Below are 13,911 nucleotides of genomic sequence, written 5' to 3'. Positions count from 1 at the left end.
GCTGGCAAGGAGGAATACTTCTCTTCCATGGGGAAAGGGGGAAATTTTACAGAACAAGGTTAAAACATTTGCTAAATTGAGGGCCTAGAAAGCTTGCCAATCTCCCTGTAGCTGATTATTCACTCATGGCAAAAAAAAAAGGAGGTACCTTTTAACTGAGTAGCAAAGAAAGATTTCCAGAAAGACATACTGCTGTGCTTTTGTTCATCTACTGGGAGCCTGCCATCCCTGCTACCTGTGTTTAACTGCAGCCTGAAGAACCAGATAGAGGTAGTAATTAATTATAATTTGTTACAATTTAAAGACCACAAAAGAAATGCTAAAAACTGGTTTAGGAGGGCATTTTTAGATGTGGGGGTATTAATGATTAATCCTCCAGAACCTTCAGTCGGTAATAGGTAAAATGTCACAGCCGGTGACAATCACTTAATTGCTGGTGCAATTCACAATGCCTAAGAATGGACAAGGCGGATTTTTGTAGCCCATTATCAAAGTGTCAACAATGATTATTGCCAATATAGTTATACAAATGCCAATTGCAGGACAGCTGTTTTCTTTCAAATAGGTTCCAGGGAGAAGGTTGTATGTTAAAAGGAATCTTCTTATTGTGACCCTATGACTCCATTACACAGGCTAGACTTTACCTAATAAAATCAGACATGAGTTTTGAGAAGAATCGTGCAGACGATGAACAAAATGCATATTTGTGTAAATCCCCAGGACTCTCTCTCTCAAGAACATGGGCTTTTTAAAGAGTCAGGTCAAATCCCCCAGAAATCAAGTGAGTCCAGTTATGTTTTCTTTTACTTCCCTGGGTTCCCTGCCGAGTAGCTTGCTAGCTGGCAGCATGCTAGGACTGTTATTTGTAAAAAGCAGTCCGCTCAGCTATAATTACTAATTTGGTGTCACACTGGAATTGCAGCACAGCTGTGAAAAGATCGACCACCAGGGAGATTCGCATTTCTCTGTCTCATTTAGAAGAGGCGAAACTGCTGGAGCCATGAATGGAAGATGCCCTTCCATTAAAAGGGAAGGAATTAAAGAATAAAACAAGACATACCAGCTGTCAGAATTTGACAATGGTTTTTTTTAAAAAGCAGCACTGTTCTCCTTTAAAAAAAAAATTCAAGACATCTGTACATGCATGTATTGAGACTTGTTGCCATGAAAATGATTCCATTATTGTTAGAAGATAACTTTTTTCCTTCCTTCAGTTCCATCTTCATTATTATGCTAATGCAAATCACACTAATTATGTGTCAAGTTGAAATCTAAGGAATGGGACTTGTCTGTACCTATATCACTTAAATATTTGAAATGACAGTTTCAAAACTTGTCATCAACAAGTTAAAAGTATGGGAAATTAAAACAGTTATAAGGATTCCAATAAAAGAAAATGTAAGAAGAATAAGAATTGAATTACTAATTAAGCCATGTCAATGGAGAATCTCTATGAAAATTGTTCTCGGCACCGTAACAATCCTTTCGAAGAGAGTATAGTCATACAACGATAGCAACGAAAAGAACTTTGTAAAATCATTTGATTCCATTTACAAAAGGCTAAAATGCAGAAAATAAATATATTTAGCCTACTCTAAATATTTCAAACCAGAAGGACTGTGATTGTTTTGATGGCATTTATGTTTTAAGATTTCTGGAAGAATCAGAAATTTATGTATGATTTAATTTATGGTATGATTTCTGGAAGAGTCAGAAATACTACCTGATCCTGGAAAGAAAACCCAAACATTGGTAGAGAAAGAAAAGCAAACAATTTATTTTTTTTTTGAAACTTAAAAAATGGAATGTTTTTAGAAGCGCTATTAATCCATCTTACTGAATCTATTACAGTTTAATAAATGTTCTTAGATTATAAACAAACTGCCCTGTCTGCTTCTCCTGTCCCAAGCTGGTGACTCCATGGTGGCTTACACGGAGGTGAAGGCATTAAAACATGTGTTCACAGTGAAAATGAAAATGGTCACAGAAGGAAGCACTGTTTCTTTTTCTCTTCCTTGCCCCTTCCCCCACGACAATCTGGATCTGGGCACCACCCACCCTTGCTGACCAGGTCACCAGAGACCTCTGTGTTGATACACCCAAATTCTCAATCCTCATCCTACCTGGCCTGACACTGGCAAGTTCTCTTTCTCTGGTTTCTGAGACAACCCTAGAGTTTCTGAGGGGCGGGGAGGGACTGTGTCTGTTTTGTTCCCTGAGCTTTTTGTACAATGCTTGGCAACATGCTTGCTCAGAACAGATGCTCGATGAGTATTTGAGCAAATGATCCTGACTTTCCTGGCTCATCTCACACCTCTGGCTGATCCTTTGCAGGACTCTGTCTTGATCCACCCCATAAGGGACAAATGTTCTTCTGGGCAGGTTCTAGATAAACTTCTCCATATGCTCCTCCTGGGTGACTCCATCCACTTCCCAGTCTCTGCTGACCATACTTCCAGGGAGGATTCCCAAGTCCCCGTTCCCAACTGAGATTCTCTGTGCTGAGGCCACTCTTACATTAATTACTCCTCCCATTCTGTTCCTTAATTCAGTGAGTGGAATTAACACCTAACCAACTGTCCAAACCAGGAACTTGGGGTTCATCCTTAACAGCCCTCTCGCCACACACACTGGCACCATCCACCTCTGGCATTCAATCTCAGAGTTCTGTAGCTTCATCCTCCCACATCTCTCTGTAATCCACCTACTTCCAGACCCCACCTTGGGCCCCCATCTTCTATGTGGTTCAATCAGCCTCTCAAATTGGTTTGCTCTGTAGCCTCCTAATATACCATTCACACACCTTGTGCCCTTGAACTTGCTGTTCTTCTCTAACTCGTACTTATCCTTCAGGTTTCTAGACATTACCTCCCCCATGAAGCCGTTTCCTGACTGTGTGCCTTCAGCAGGCACCCTTACTCTGAGCTCCAGAGAACCCCAAGAGTCCCCGACCAAGGGTTTACCATGTGGCCTCACTCCTTACCTAACGTCTGCATTCCCCAACTAGATGCGTCTGTCTGGCTCACCATTTTAGCCCCTGAAGCTAGGATAGTAATCATAAAGATATTCACAAATACTTCTGAGTCAATAAATAAAAGTAGATTTAAAACTCTGTAAAAATTCAAACCTAAACTGATATCATTTTACCAAAACATTTAATAAACAACCCTGAGCTCTGTTTTCAACTGGAACAGTCAAGAAAGGCACTTCCCAAGGTGATGGGTAGGAATAACTCCCATAAGCACATGTTGATCTGGGTTAGTTTAGGTTTAAATCCAGGAAGCTACTTCCTAAATTCCTACTCAAACTAATCCTTCAGGGTGACTCTGTTAATAATCTCAGATAACAAACTAAATGCGATTAAAAAATTATCTAAGGGTCAATGAAGCAGGAAAAGAAAAAAATGATTTTGTGCCCTCATCCTTGATTTTTTAAACAAACAATAATCATATCTTAACACATTATAGCTGGAAAGGAGTTTGGAGCTCATCCAAGCTAACATTTTAGAGGTGAGAAAATAGGCCAAGAAACCTATTCAGAGTCATGTCTGGTCTGTGAGTGGGAAAGTGGGGTCAGTGCTGGACCCCAGCCCTGCTCAGTATACGTCGAGCTGTAACTGCCACCGGGAGAGGGTGGGGGTGGGGGGGTGTTCTTAGGAGCATGCCTCCCATGGACTGTTCAACCACATTTACACCTAATAACTATTCCATTATTCGACAGTCTAAGGAAAAGAAATGAAGTAGAACACTCCTCAGTTCTAGAATAATGTGTTCCTCCCTGGTGGAAGCAGAGTGAGAAGTGGGAATGGTTGCAGTGGTAGGAGATAAGAAAGAACAAATACACCTGAGTGAGACTGTTCCAAGGAGGCGGTGAGGAATGTGGCAAGGTACTTACCTTTTCTTTGTCACTAGCTTCTCTAGCCACTGTAGAGCCCTGAAATACAAAGAAATAATAAAAAACATGCACACATGGGTCCTGGCACAGCAGAGAGCCAGCACCTGCCCTCCTCCGGTGCCCCTCCCTGTCTGGCGCTCTGCCCAGCCTGTGCCCTTCACCCTGCAGGTATTCCTGCCCACTGGCCACTGCCCCAGCCCTGGCTCTGTCATGCTCACTTGTCTTTCTCTGAATTCTGTCCACCTGCTAGAAATCAGAAAACCTGACAATCACTTGAGCAATAACTTACTAAATACTGGATCAAACTCCGGCTTTCCTTCTCCCATCTATTGCCAGTGTAGCTAGTTTTCTTATCTTCAAAGTGGCAATGGCTGAGGTGACCATTGAGGCAGGAAGTGCCTCTTTTCCCACATCACATCTTCCAGATGTAGGCCTGTCTCAGCCCTTTGGTTGCCTTTTCTGTGGTGCTCATTGATTTCTGTCCCATTTTAGAGTTACTAACAAACATTTCTTCTCCACGTGCTATATGTCAGTCCCCTACGGCCACTTTCTGACCCTCTTTACTTTAGAGATTCCTTCAAAGACATGTGTTTGCTTGTATTTCTTTTGTGCCAGGCTCTATGCTGAGCACAGAGTTGCAAAGTGGTAGAAAACAGGGTCCTTGATCTCACCAGACTCTACTCAAGTGGCTTTCAAAAGTATGCCTGGTGCTCTGGGTTGTCCTAGCCGACCTGAGTCCACCTTAGACAGCAACAGGGAGGTTTGGGGGCTGGAATTCAAGCAGAGAAACTTCCTTTTGTTTGTGGAAGATTTTAAGAGAAGGGTAGGGAAAATAATAGTCTAATGAATTCCAAAATACGTGAATATAGCAATGCCTATTTATTCTGTGTTCCTCAATGATTACCACAGTGCCTCACACGCGGCAGATGTCTGGTGATGCTCAGTGTTGGCTGAATAGACAGCTGGAGAAGGATGACAGACAAATTTGCTGGGGCCCCTTCCTCCCCAGCACTGTATGCCCAAACTGCTACCAGGTCAGCAAACCCGTTGCCTATGTGACTGTCTCTCAAATCGACATTTTCTGCCCTGGAACATTTGAGTCAGCCAATCATTAAAAGAACTTATATTTGACTTGAGGGAAGAAGCAAAAGCACCTTCAATATTGGCCAACTGCAAAGAAATCAAAATTTTTACACCATTACCAGCTTTCATGCCAGCGGCTCAGGCAGGGGTCAGGCTGTGTGTTGCCTGATCCTCACAAATGCGGAAACCCAGACTGACAAGATGTCTCATGGTGGAAGCAGGTCAAGACCAGGCCACAAATCTCCCCAGGGCCAGTTCTCCTTCCCTGGGACTGGGGGATCTGGGAGACCCTGCTGCCGGCTCAAAGAAAATGCTCAGTGTTTCCGGAGCACAAAGCTGCTGACCCATCAAATGGAGACAGACCAGGGGAATCATTCATTAAAAAAAACCCAGACCATCCCATGACCTGGGCAAATAGTACAATAGTACACGTGCCTGGCCGGTGTCATTTGTCTGCTTTTCTTCCTCCGGGGATCCCTAAATATGGGTCACAAACACGTTTCTTAATACATCAATTTCTAACAAAGGATGTTCCTGGGTTTTTTCTTTTAAATGGGACATTGTGATACTCGAGCCCTGCCTACGCTGCTGGGTAGAGGAAACAAGCGGTCTATTCTAATTCATATCCTCAACCAAGTTATTGGTTTATGTGGGTTTTCTTCTGTAATTTACTCTGCTTCTGATTCTAAGGGAAGCTTCATCTCTATGTAAATGCTGATCATTAGCCTAGAAAGAAAAACGAATCCAAGTTTATATTAATTCGCAATAAAAAAAAGTTTTAAATGGAAAAGTAAGGCTGACATTGTAAGCCATGAAATGATGCGAAATGGACCGGTTCCATCACAACAGGGTACCAGCGAGTGCAGGATTTATCTACTTTACCAGCTATAAGGGGAGGGGAAATTATGGAATATAAGACAAATTAAAACTAGAATATCCAATCTACAAGTATAATTTGCATCAAGGTATGTTTAGTAGACGCCTACCTGTCTGGGACACTATCTTAGGCATTTGAGGGGGTTAAAAAATAGTGGAAGGAAATACTTGCCCTGAAGGCACTTACTTGTAATGTGCCATGCCTTATGCTGAACTCAACACATAGATATTTCATTTAATCTTTGTAGTAACCCTGTAGGTAAAATCATCCCTGTTTCAGTAGATGAAGAAACCAAGGCTCTTACACATTCAGCAACTCACATGTGGCCGAGGTATCATAAAATCATGACATGTGGCTACAGAGGTCACTCTTTCTCTCTTCTATGGGAGTCAGACCAGCACACAGGGTCCCTGAGAGACACAGCAGAGTTCGCTGGGCAGTACTGCAAAGGCTTCACGAAAGAGCAGGTGCTGGCAAGAGCCTTTAGGGGTGGCTGGGATTTCCCCAGTGGAAATTCTGGGGGAACAAAGTGACTTGAGCTAAGACTTGGAAGCAGGACAGGCCAAGGGTGTATTCTGGAAGTTGATCCAGTTTGTCTGGACCCCAAAGTTTAGGGAGGCAAGCCCAGACCACTTCCTTCACTTAGACTAGCATTTCTCTAAATGTGGTTCAGGAGCCCGGGGTCCCAGGACCCTTCAGAGAGTCTACAAAGTCAACACTATTTCTATAATAATACTAAGACATAATTTGCCTTTTTTTACTATTTTGATATTCACATGGATTTCACACAAATAATGGTGGGGGAAACTGCTGGTAGTTTAGTACAAATACTAATATTAGTATTTGTGATTTAATCCCTCCCCTGAAATAAAAAACAAAAACCTAGCATCATTGAAATCATCTGACATTTCACTGTGACCTCTGAAGCCACATACCTGGTTTCTATGACTTGTTACCTGCTGAACCTCTGTAAGCCTAAGGTTAATGTGCAAATAGGCATCTAGTTAAACATATCAAGTAATAAATGCTTTTATTGCTGGATGAAATAATTAAATTAGCTGCATCAAATCTTGACCCAGCAGTCATAAAAATGCCAAATGACCCAGGGGTCATTGACCCCTTGTCAATGCTTTGTGCAGGAAGTTTGCAAAAAGCCCTTCGGTTCATAAAGAGTGAATGCTTTCTCAAGAGCTACTTGGTGATGGTTTGAGTTATGAGCTAAACTAGCCACCTTTTCCATGAAGCATTTTTACTTGAAAGGGCAACTAACAGTGTTTGTTTATTCTGATCTGGGCATTTGGTGGTATTTGCTCAGAAATGAACAAAGCTGCTAGGCTTGGCTGAGTGCTGAGGGAGAGAAACTTAATGCTATTATTTCATGGAAAACAACTGACAGGACTTGTCACCACTGACAAAATTTGAGTTTTCAAGTGAAAATCAGAATTAAAAAAAAAAAACTTGTAACTGCCCCCACTCCTCCCAGCTTCACAGTTTCCCATCATGTAAAAGACTTAGTTGATGACACTGGTAGTAACCTTGATGTGACTTTTTGATAGTATACAATGTGCCAACATGTTTCAAATGACAAGTGTACAGTTTTGTTTTTTTTTTTTTGTAGAGACAGAGTCTCACTGTACCGCCCTCGGGTAGAGTGCCGTGGCGTCACAAGGCTCACAGCAACCTCTTAACTCTTGGGCTTACGCGATTCTCCTGCCTCAGCCTCCCCAGCAGCTGGGACTACAGGCGCCCGCCACAACGCCCGGCTATTTTTTGGTTGCAGTTTGGCCGGGGCTGGGTTTGAACCCGCCACCCTCGGCATATGGGGCTGGCGCCCTACTCACTGAGCCACAGGCGCCGCCCCAAGTGTACAGTTTTATAAAATCATGCGTTCAGACTAATGCATGCGAACAGACCAAGGGATTTTGATGTAAAGAGTACCAAAAGTTCATAAATGTGATTTAGATTCCACAAAGTAACTAAGCTTTGAGAAATCACCTCTTGCCAAGTTCCATGATATCAAAGAATAACATCTATAATTATCTCCTTTTCCAACTAATGATTTGTGTGAAGTAATATTTTCTTCACATTAATAAAATAACAGGCTGATAACTGAATTAGAGAAGACACTCTAGCTGTCTCACATTAAGTCAGACATTATAGAAATTTATAAAAATGCAAAGCAATGTTATTTGTCTCATTTTTTGCTTTTGGAAAATAGTTATTTTTCATAAAAACATTAACATGTAATGGTTTTATCACTATTTTAAATAAAATAAATATTTTAACTTTTTAATATTAATTTTGAATACTGTAAGTACCCATAGACACAACCTACAAAAGCAAAAACTTTATTGGGGGGAGGGATCTCCTTTTAGAAGCATGAAAGGTCTGAGACCAAAAAACTTTGAGAATAAATGTAAATCTGGTGGACGAGGGTTGACAAGCTTTTTCTGAAGAGTCAGAGGGTAAATATTTTAGGCTTTGTGGTCCATAAAGGTCTCTGTGGTAACTACTCAACTCTGCCACTGTAGTCCAAAAACAGCCACAGACAACATGGAAACAATGGACATGGCGGTATTCCAATAAAACTTCTTTATAAAGTTTGGCATTCAGGCCTATCACAGTTTGCCAACTCCTAACTTGGACATTTTCCCCTAAGTTGGTGGTGCTGGAAATCAGATCATGTCACTCTACTCTCCCTTGTCTAGGGGTTCCCTGTCCCTTCAAGTTTTTGAAATGGCCTGTCTCAGGGCCTTCGTACTTACTGTTCCCTCTGCTAGAACGTTCTTCCCTCAGCTCATCCCTCATCACCCTCAAGTCTGCTGCAGTGTCATCTTCTCAGGGAAAGGTTCCTGGACACCTATTTAAAACTCTATCCCTCCCCTCATCATTTCTGCTTACAGCACTTACCACTTCCAAATATGCTACATGACTGACTTATTTTTACCTGGCGCCTATCTTTGCCCACCATGTCAGCTCCTTGAGTGGAGGTTTGATCTGTTTTGTCCATCACATTATTCCCAGTACCTAGTACAGTGCCAGGGATACAGCTGGTGTTAAATAAGTAGGCATGATAACTCTAATTTGCACAAGAGTCCTTTGGTAAAGTCAGCAAGCATTACTCCTTGACGTGAAAGTGTACACTGCTACTAGCCTGGTAGCTTTAAGCTCTGAGCACCTACTAAGTGCTTTATATGATGTTGAATTATTTTACAAAAATTAAGAAAATTGATCTTACCTTTAAATCATATTTTCTATATACAGATAAACGGTGGCTGAACACATTTCTTGTAACAATCACATATATTTCAACTCCATCAACATTAAGTCGGTACATGCCCAAGAACTGGGGAAGAAGAGTGACCCCGTGACATTCCACTATATACTGCATAGGAGAGAAAAAAAAATACAATCAAAAGATTGTTTAGATGTAAAATTCACATGCTTATAGCATTTATACAAATTGAAAACTCCAACCATTAAGATCCTGTTTATAAAGAACAAACCACATTTGTAACACTTACCAATCACATCTGCGTTCACCATCTATATATAGGTAAAATTTTTCAATTTTATCTCCAAATTGGATTTTTTCCAATATTCCAAGTTAATTTGTAAAGTCAAAAACTGGATAGAATAGTGAAGGCAAGAGGACATGTGACTGTCCTTTCTGAAATTCCTTCCTCGTGAAATTCTACCCACAAGCCCTGGTGATGATTCTACAAAGTGGAGGCAGAGTGACTTGGACACTAAGATCAGCTTTTTACAATAGTGTTGAAGTCAAGGTTAAAGAGGATGTCGCAGAGAGCCCAGTGTTGGAACCAGGAAGATTTGGGCTCTAGTCCTGGTTTTTCTGTTTCCAATTGAGACTTTAATGTCCGGAGCTAAACTGCCCTCTGGAGTGGGGTGAAGGAGAGGGGGCCCTGCAATCACAAAGCCTTCACTCCCACTCCGCAGGCACACAGGGGATTTTCTGGCCCTCTATTGGTTTCTGTCAAGGCCTGGACAAGTCCCAGAGTTGCAAAAACTCAACATGACTTCAGCAGCCTTCAGTGACCATACTCCAAGGAACCACAAGGTGGAGCAACTTCTCCTTGGGAGCAGATTTTTATAAAACAAGGCCTACTCCATTTCCCAAAGGATGGTTTCTTCCTTTCTTTAAAATGGGGAGGAAAAAGAGGTTTCCAAAAAGCTCTCCTATGTCCACAAGGTGTGTGAAATCTCCAGGATAATGAATAGCATCGATAGTATGATCCCAACTGTAAACACTGCGTGCATCATGTCTCTGTACACAGAAAGGCCTGGAAGAACACTCACCTAACGGTAATGATGGAATTGGAGGGAATTCTCTGATTCTTTTTTAAAATCACACTGCTTGAATTTTTCTTTTCTTTTTTTACAATGAGCAATTTATAAGAACAAGAAGGTAATTAGACTATCCTTTCAAACTTTTTAGTTGTAAGCACAGTTAATAATCACTTTAAGAATTAAAGAGCTTTAATTTTTATCATAAAGAAAATCTATGAACGAGATCAATATCTGAGTTTTATTTTTGCCACCCAGAATTTTGGCAAATTTTAAAGATGCTTCTGCCTTTTTTTTCTTACAATAACTGAAGTCTTTATTTTCATTGGATGTATTTTCTGAGTACAGCTTCATCTTAATTGTTAGTTGAAATCAGGTAACTGAACAATATCAATGAAGTGAAGCTCTGGCCTGAGGGGACAAGGCGGGGGGAGCCTTCCTAGACCAATCTCTCCAGCTTTGCTGGGAGCTGTCCCATTGAGTCCTCAGGTATCTCCCTTTCTTAGTCTAGAATCCTCAATCTCTCTTTCTCTCCACTGGCAGCTTCTCAACAGGGTTTAAATGTGCTAAAGTCCCTTTCACAAAACAAAAAAAACCACCCTCAACTGCAAAAATTCACTGTCTGGCACTGGCTGGATTCTGGCATGAAACATTTTCTAGGAAACTAGGGGTGCATGACTCTGCCCCTCAACTAGGTGTCTGGGGATAGTGAGGAATTAATAGTCAATTCTGTTCCTGCAAGAAGTTGCTATGTTTCAGAGAAGTATATTAAAGTACAGCAGAACCTTTAACAGTTGACCACCTCCCTACACCGACCACCTTAAGTTGACCTAATTTTCACAGACTGGACATGCCCCACATGTACATTTCGGCACGGTGGGCCTAGTTCCTTACAGTGACCACCTTTGTTGACCAGTTTGTTACAGTCCTTTGGTCAATTTCTACTGCATTTAGAGAGGAAATGCTGGGTCTGTGATTTACTTTGAAATACTTCAGCCAAAAAAAAAGAAAAGGATGTTAATTGTTACATCTGATGGGTATTAGCTGTTAGTTTTCTGCATGCCTGAAAATGTTCATAATAAAAAGTAAAAATCAGCACAACAGCTTCATTAACCCTACATCTTTCTGCATTTCTCAGGTCTCTCTCTCCTGACTGTTGATGCGTATCTTGTGTTCTTCTCTCCATCCATTCTGTAGCTTGTCCTGCTCTGGACTCAGCCCTGCTGCCCCTTCAGAGCAACATGACCCTTGAGAGATTCAATCTGATAGGCGTCTCCCCGTCTTTCTCCCACCAAACCCTCTGAGCACATGACACTCTCGCACGGGGACTGTCCGACGTTCTGTCCCTGGCTTCTGAGACACCGTGTTCTGGATGTCCTCCTTCCACTTGGGCCCCTATTTTCCTGCTCTCTGGCCATTTCTCCCTCCTCTATGCGCTTATTAAGCATGGAACTTTCTCACAGCTGTGGCCCACGCGGTCTTCTCATCTTCCTCCTCGCTGTTTACCGGCTCCCTCATCCACCCTTGTGCTTCACTTTCCAACTATAGCCTCAGTCACTCCCAAAGTTATGATTACATTCTCAGGGAACAACCTTTCCTTTGAGTTTCACATCCACATAGGATTTACCTAGTTTCACACAGTTTCTGTGCCAACTGTAAGCTTTATGAAGCTGGTGCCGTTATCTATTTTGTTCTGCATAAAGTCCCCAGCACGTTAGCAGGACCTAGCATGGAAAAAGCACTTACTACATAAGTGTGGAATAAATAAACAAATGCAACAAGTTAAAAAAAGGCTATTTCTTTCAGATACTTTCCCTGCTATCTTTATAAGTAATCCCATGACTCCCAACTCCAGGTGTTATAAATATGAGAATTCTGAATTTTGAAACCAGAAAAAAAAAAAAATCCAGTGTGATTTATGATGAAAGGGAAGCCCAAGGTTTTTCTCATGATAGCCATGATAAATGAAGGACATTGCACAAGAAAAAAGTAGGAAGTAGGAAAAAAACAGGCATATGTCGACCACGAAGGGAGAAAAAGGGGGTACTGCAAAATAATTGTTTAAAGATGTTAAATCCTATAAAAATAGCTGTCACATGGTTACCTTGGAGGAGAATTTGGAATTGGTCAAAGTTTAAATGTTCTAGAACTCTTCCTGCACTTTTAAACTGTATTAGCATGTGAGGAATGTGGCTTTGGGGAAAGTAGAGAAGAATCATGACCCCAATAATATCAACTTGTCACTAAGCAATAGTGAGAAATTCTATTTGAAGATTTATACTGAATTCCCACTTTAAATTCTCCGAACTTCCCAAAGTTAGTGTGCACTTACAAAACTGATAAAAGGTGACTTATGTACACAGCAATTAGAGTTGTTAGACCCCCAAAGGGGAGGGGATCTTTGTGCATTAAGGCTGCTTAACTAGTTGTGAGACTCCTAAGTGAACAAGGGAGAAACTTGCTGACTTTTTTTTTTTTGTGATTTTTGGCCAGGGCTGGGTTTGAACCCGCCACCTCCGGCATATGGGACCGGCGCCCTACTCCTTGAGCCACAGGTGCCGCCCGAAACTTGCTGACCTTTAAGATGTCTGTCCTATTCTGAAGAATTGAAGATCAGGGAAGTAGGGCCTGTAGGTGACTGAAGAAGGAACAAGTGAAAACCAGGATTCTAGGGAGAGGGTGCCGAAGGAAGGGTTGAGGGAGGGAGACTTCCATGAACATGTGCTGATGCCCAAAATGCTCTGAGAGCTGGTTGTCATCTCAAAGGCATGACAGGAACGCCCAATCTAAAGACTTTCTAAAAATGAACAGCTCTTCATATGTCTCTCCATGTATATCTTTGTTAAAAAAAAAAAAAGGTAATATTCTTATAAATATAAAAGAAACACTGAAAAAATATATTTGTTGCTTTTAGGATTACAGCTCTGAGCATTTTTAAGACCGTAAACATCACAGACAAATTCACAAAATAAATTGTAGATAAATGCTTCAAAAATAACAAAAAGAATGTGTACCAGGGGCACCCCAATGCCAAGCTTTTCTTTAATTACCTGTTATTTGGCATGAGCTGCTTTTTTTTTTTTTTATAAGTTTTAAAACATCCTCATTACCTAGTAACTTCATTTAACTTTGTTGATTCAATCCTAAAACAATCTAAGGAATCTCTGCTTCCTCCCCTGCCTTTTTTTGAGATAGAGTCTCTGTTGCTGCAGGCTAGAGAGAGTGCTGTGGTATCAGCCTAGCTCACAGCAACTCTAAATTCCTGTGATCCAACCTCAAACTCCTGGGCTCAAGAGATCCTCCTGTGTCAGCCTCCTGAGTAGCTGGGACTACAGGCACCAGTCACCACACCCAGCTGGTTTTTCTATTTTTAGTAGAGACAGTCTCACTCTTGATCAGGCTGGTCTTGAACTCCTGAGCTCAAGCAATGCTCCTGCCTCTATCTCCCAGGGTGTTAGCATGACAGATGTGAGCCATCACGCTCAGCCTGCTTCCTCCTTTCTCCCTGTTTAAATTCCAGGTTATAAGAATGGAAAAATAACAATTTAATACTTAGGGCCACTCATTAAGAAAGGTATAAATATTTCTTTCACTTTCAACAAGGAGTCCCTTGCTGTGGCTACAAGGGACTCCTTCCCCACAAGTGTTCCCTATCTGCTATAGAAATGTCTCGCCTTACAGACTCCCCAGGTGCAATATTCTAATGCAGCCTGGCAGGCTCCTCTCTAGAAGTAGATGACTCTGCTGACTCC

General features: G+C 41.5%; 1 protein-coding gene across 1 annotated transcript in view; it reads right to left on the bottom strand.

Annotated features, from left to right (window-relative positions):
* PIP4K2A (phosphatidylinositol-5-phosphate 4-kinase type 2 alpha) overlaps positions 1-13,911 on the bottom strand; it is a 167,618-nt gene that overhangs the window by 17,721 nt on the left and 135,986 nt on the right. The window contains exons 5-6 of the mRNA XM_053572382.1: positions 9,093-9,239; positions 3,895-3,933 (exon numbers count right to left, since the gene is read on the bottom strand). Of these exons, the coding sequence (XP_053428357.1) occupies positions 3,895-3,933; positions 9,093-9,239 (186 nt within the window). The remainder of the gene's footprint in view (positions 1-3,894; positions 3,934-9,092; positions 9,240-13,911) is intronic.

The sequence above is a fragment of the Nycticebus coucang genome, chromosome 20 (assembly GCF_027406575.1).
Source record: "Nycticebus coucang isolate mNycCou1 chromosome 20, mNycCou1.pri, whole genome shotgun sequence".
NCBI classification, from domain to species: domain Eukaryota; kingdom Metazoa; phylum Chordata; class Mammalia; order Primates; family Lorisidae; genus Nycticebus; species Nycticebus coucang.
Note: the sequence above shows the minus strand (reverse complement) of the source record. Positions and strands in the feature narration are given on the sequence as shown.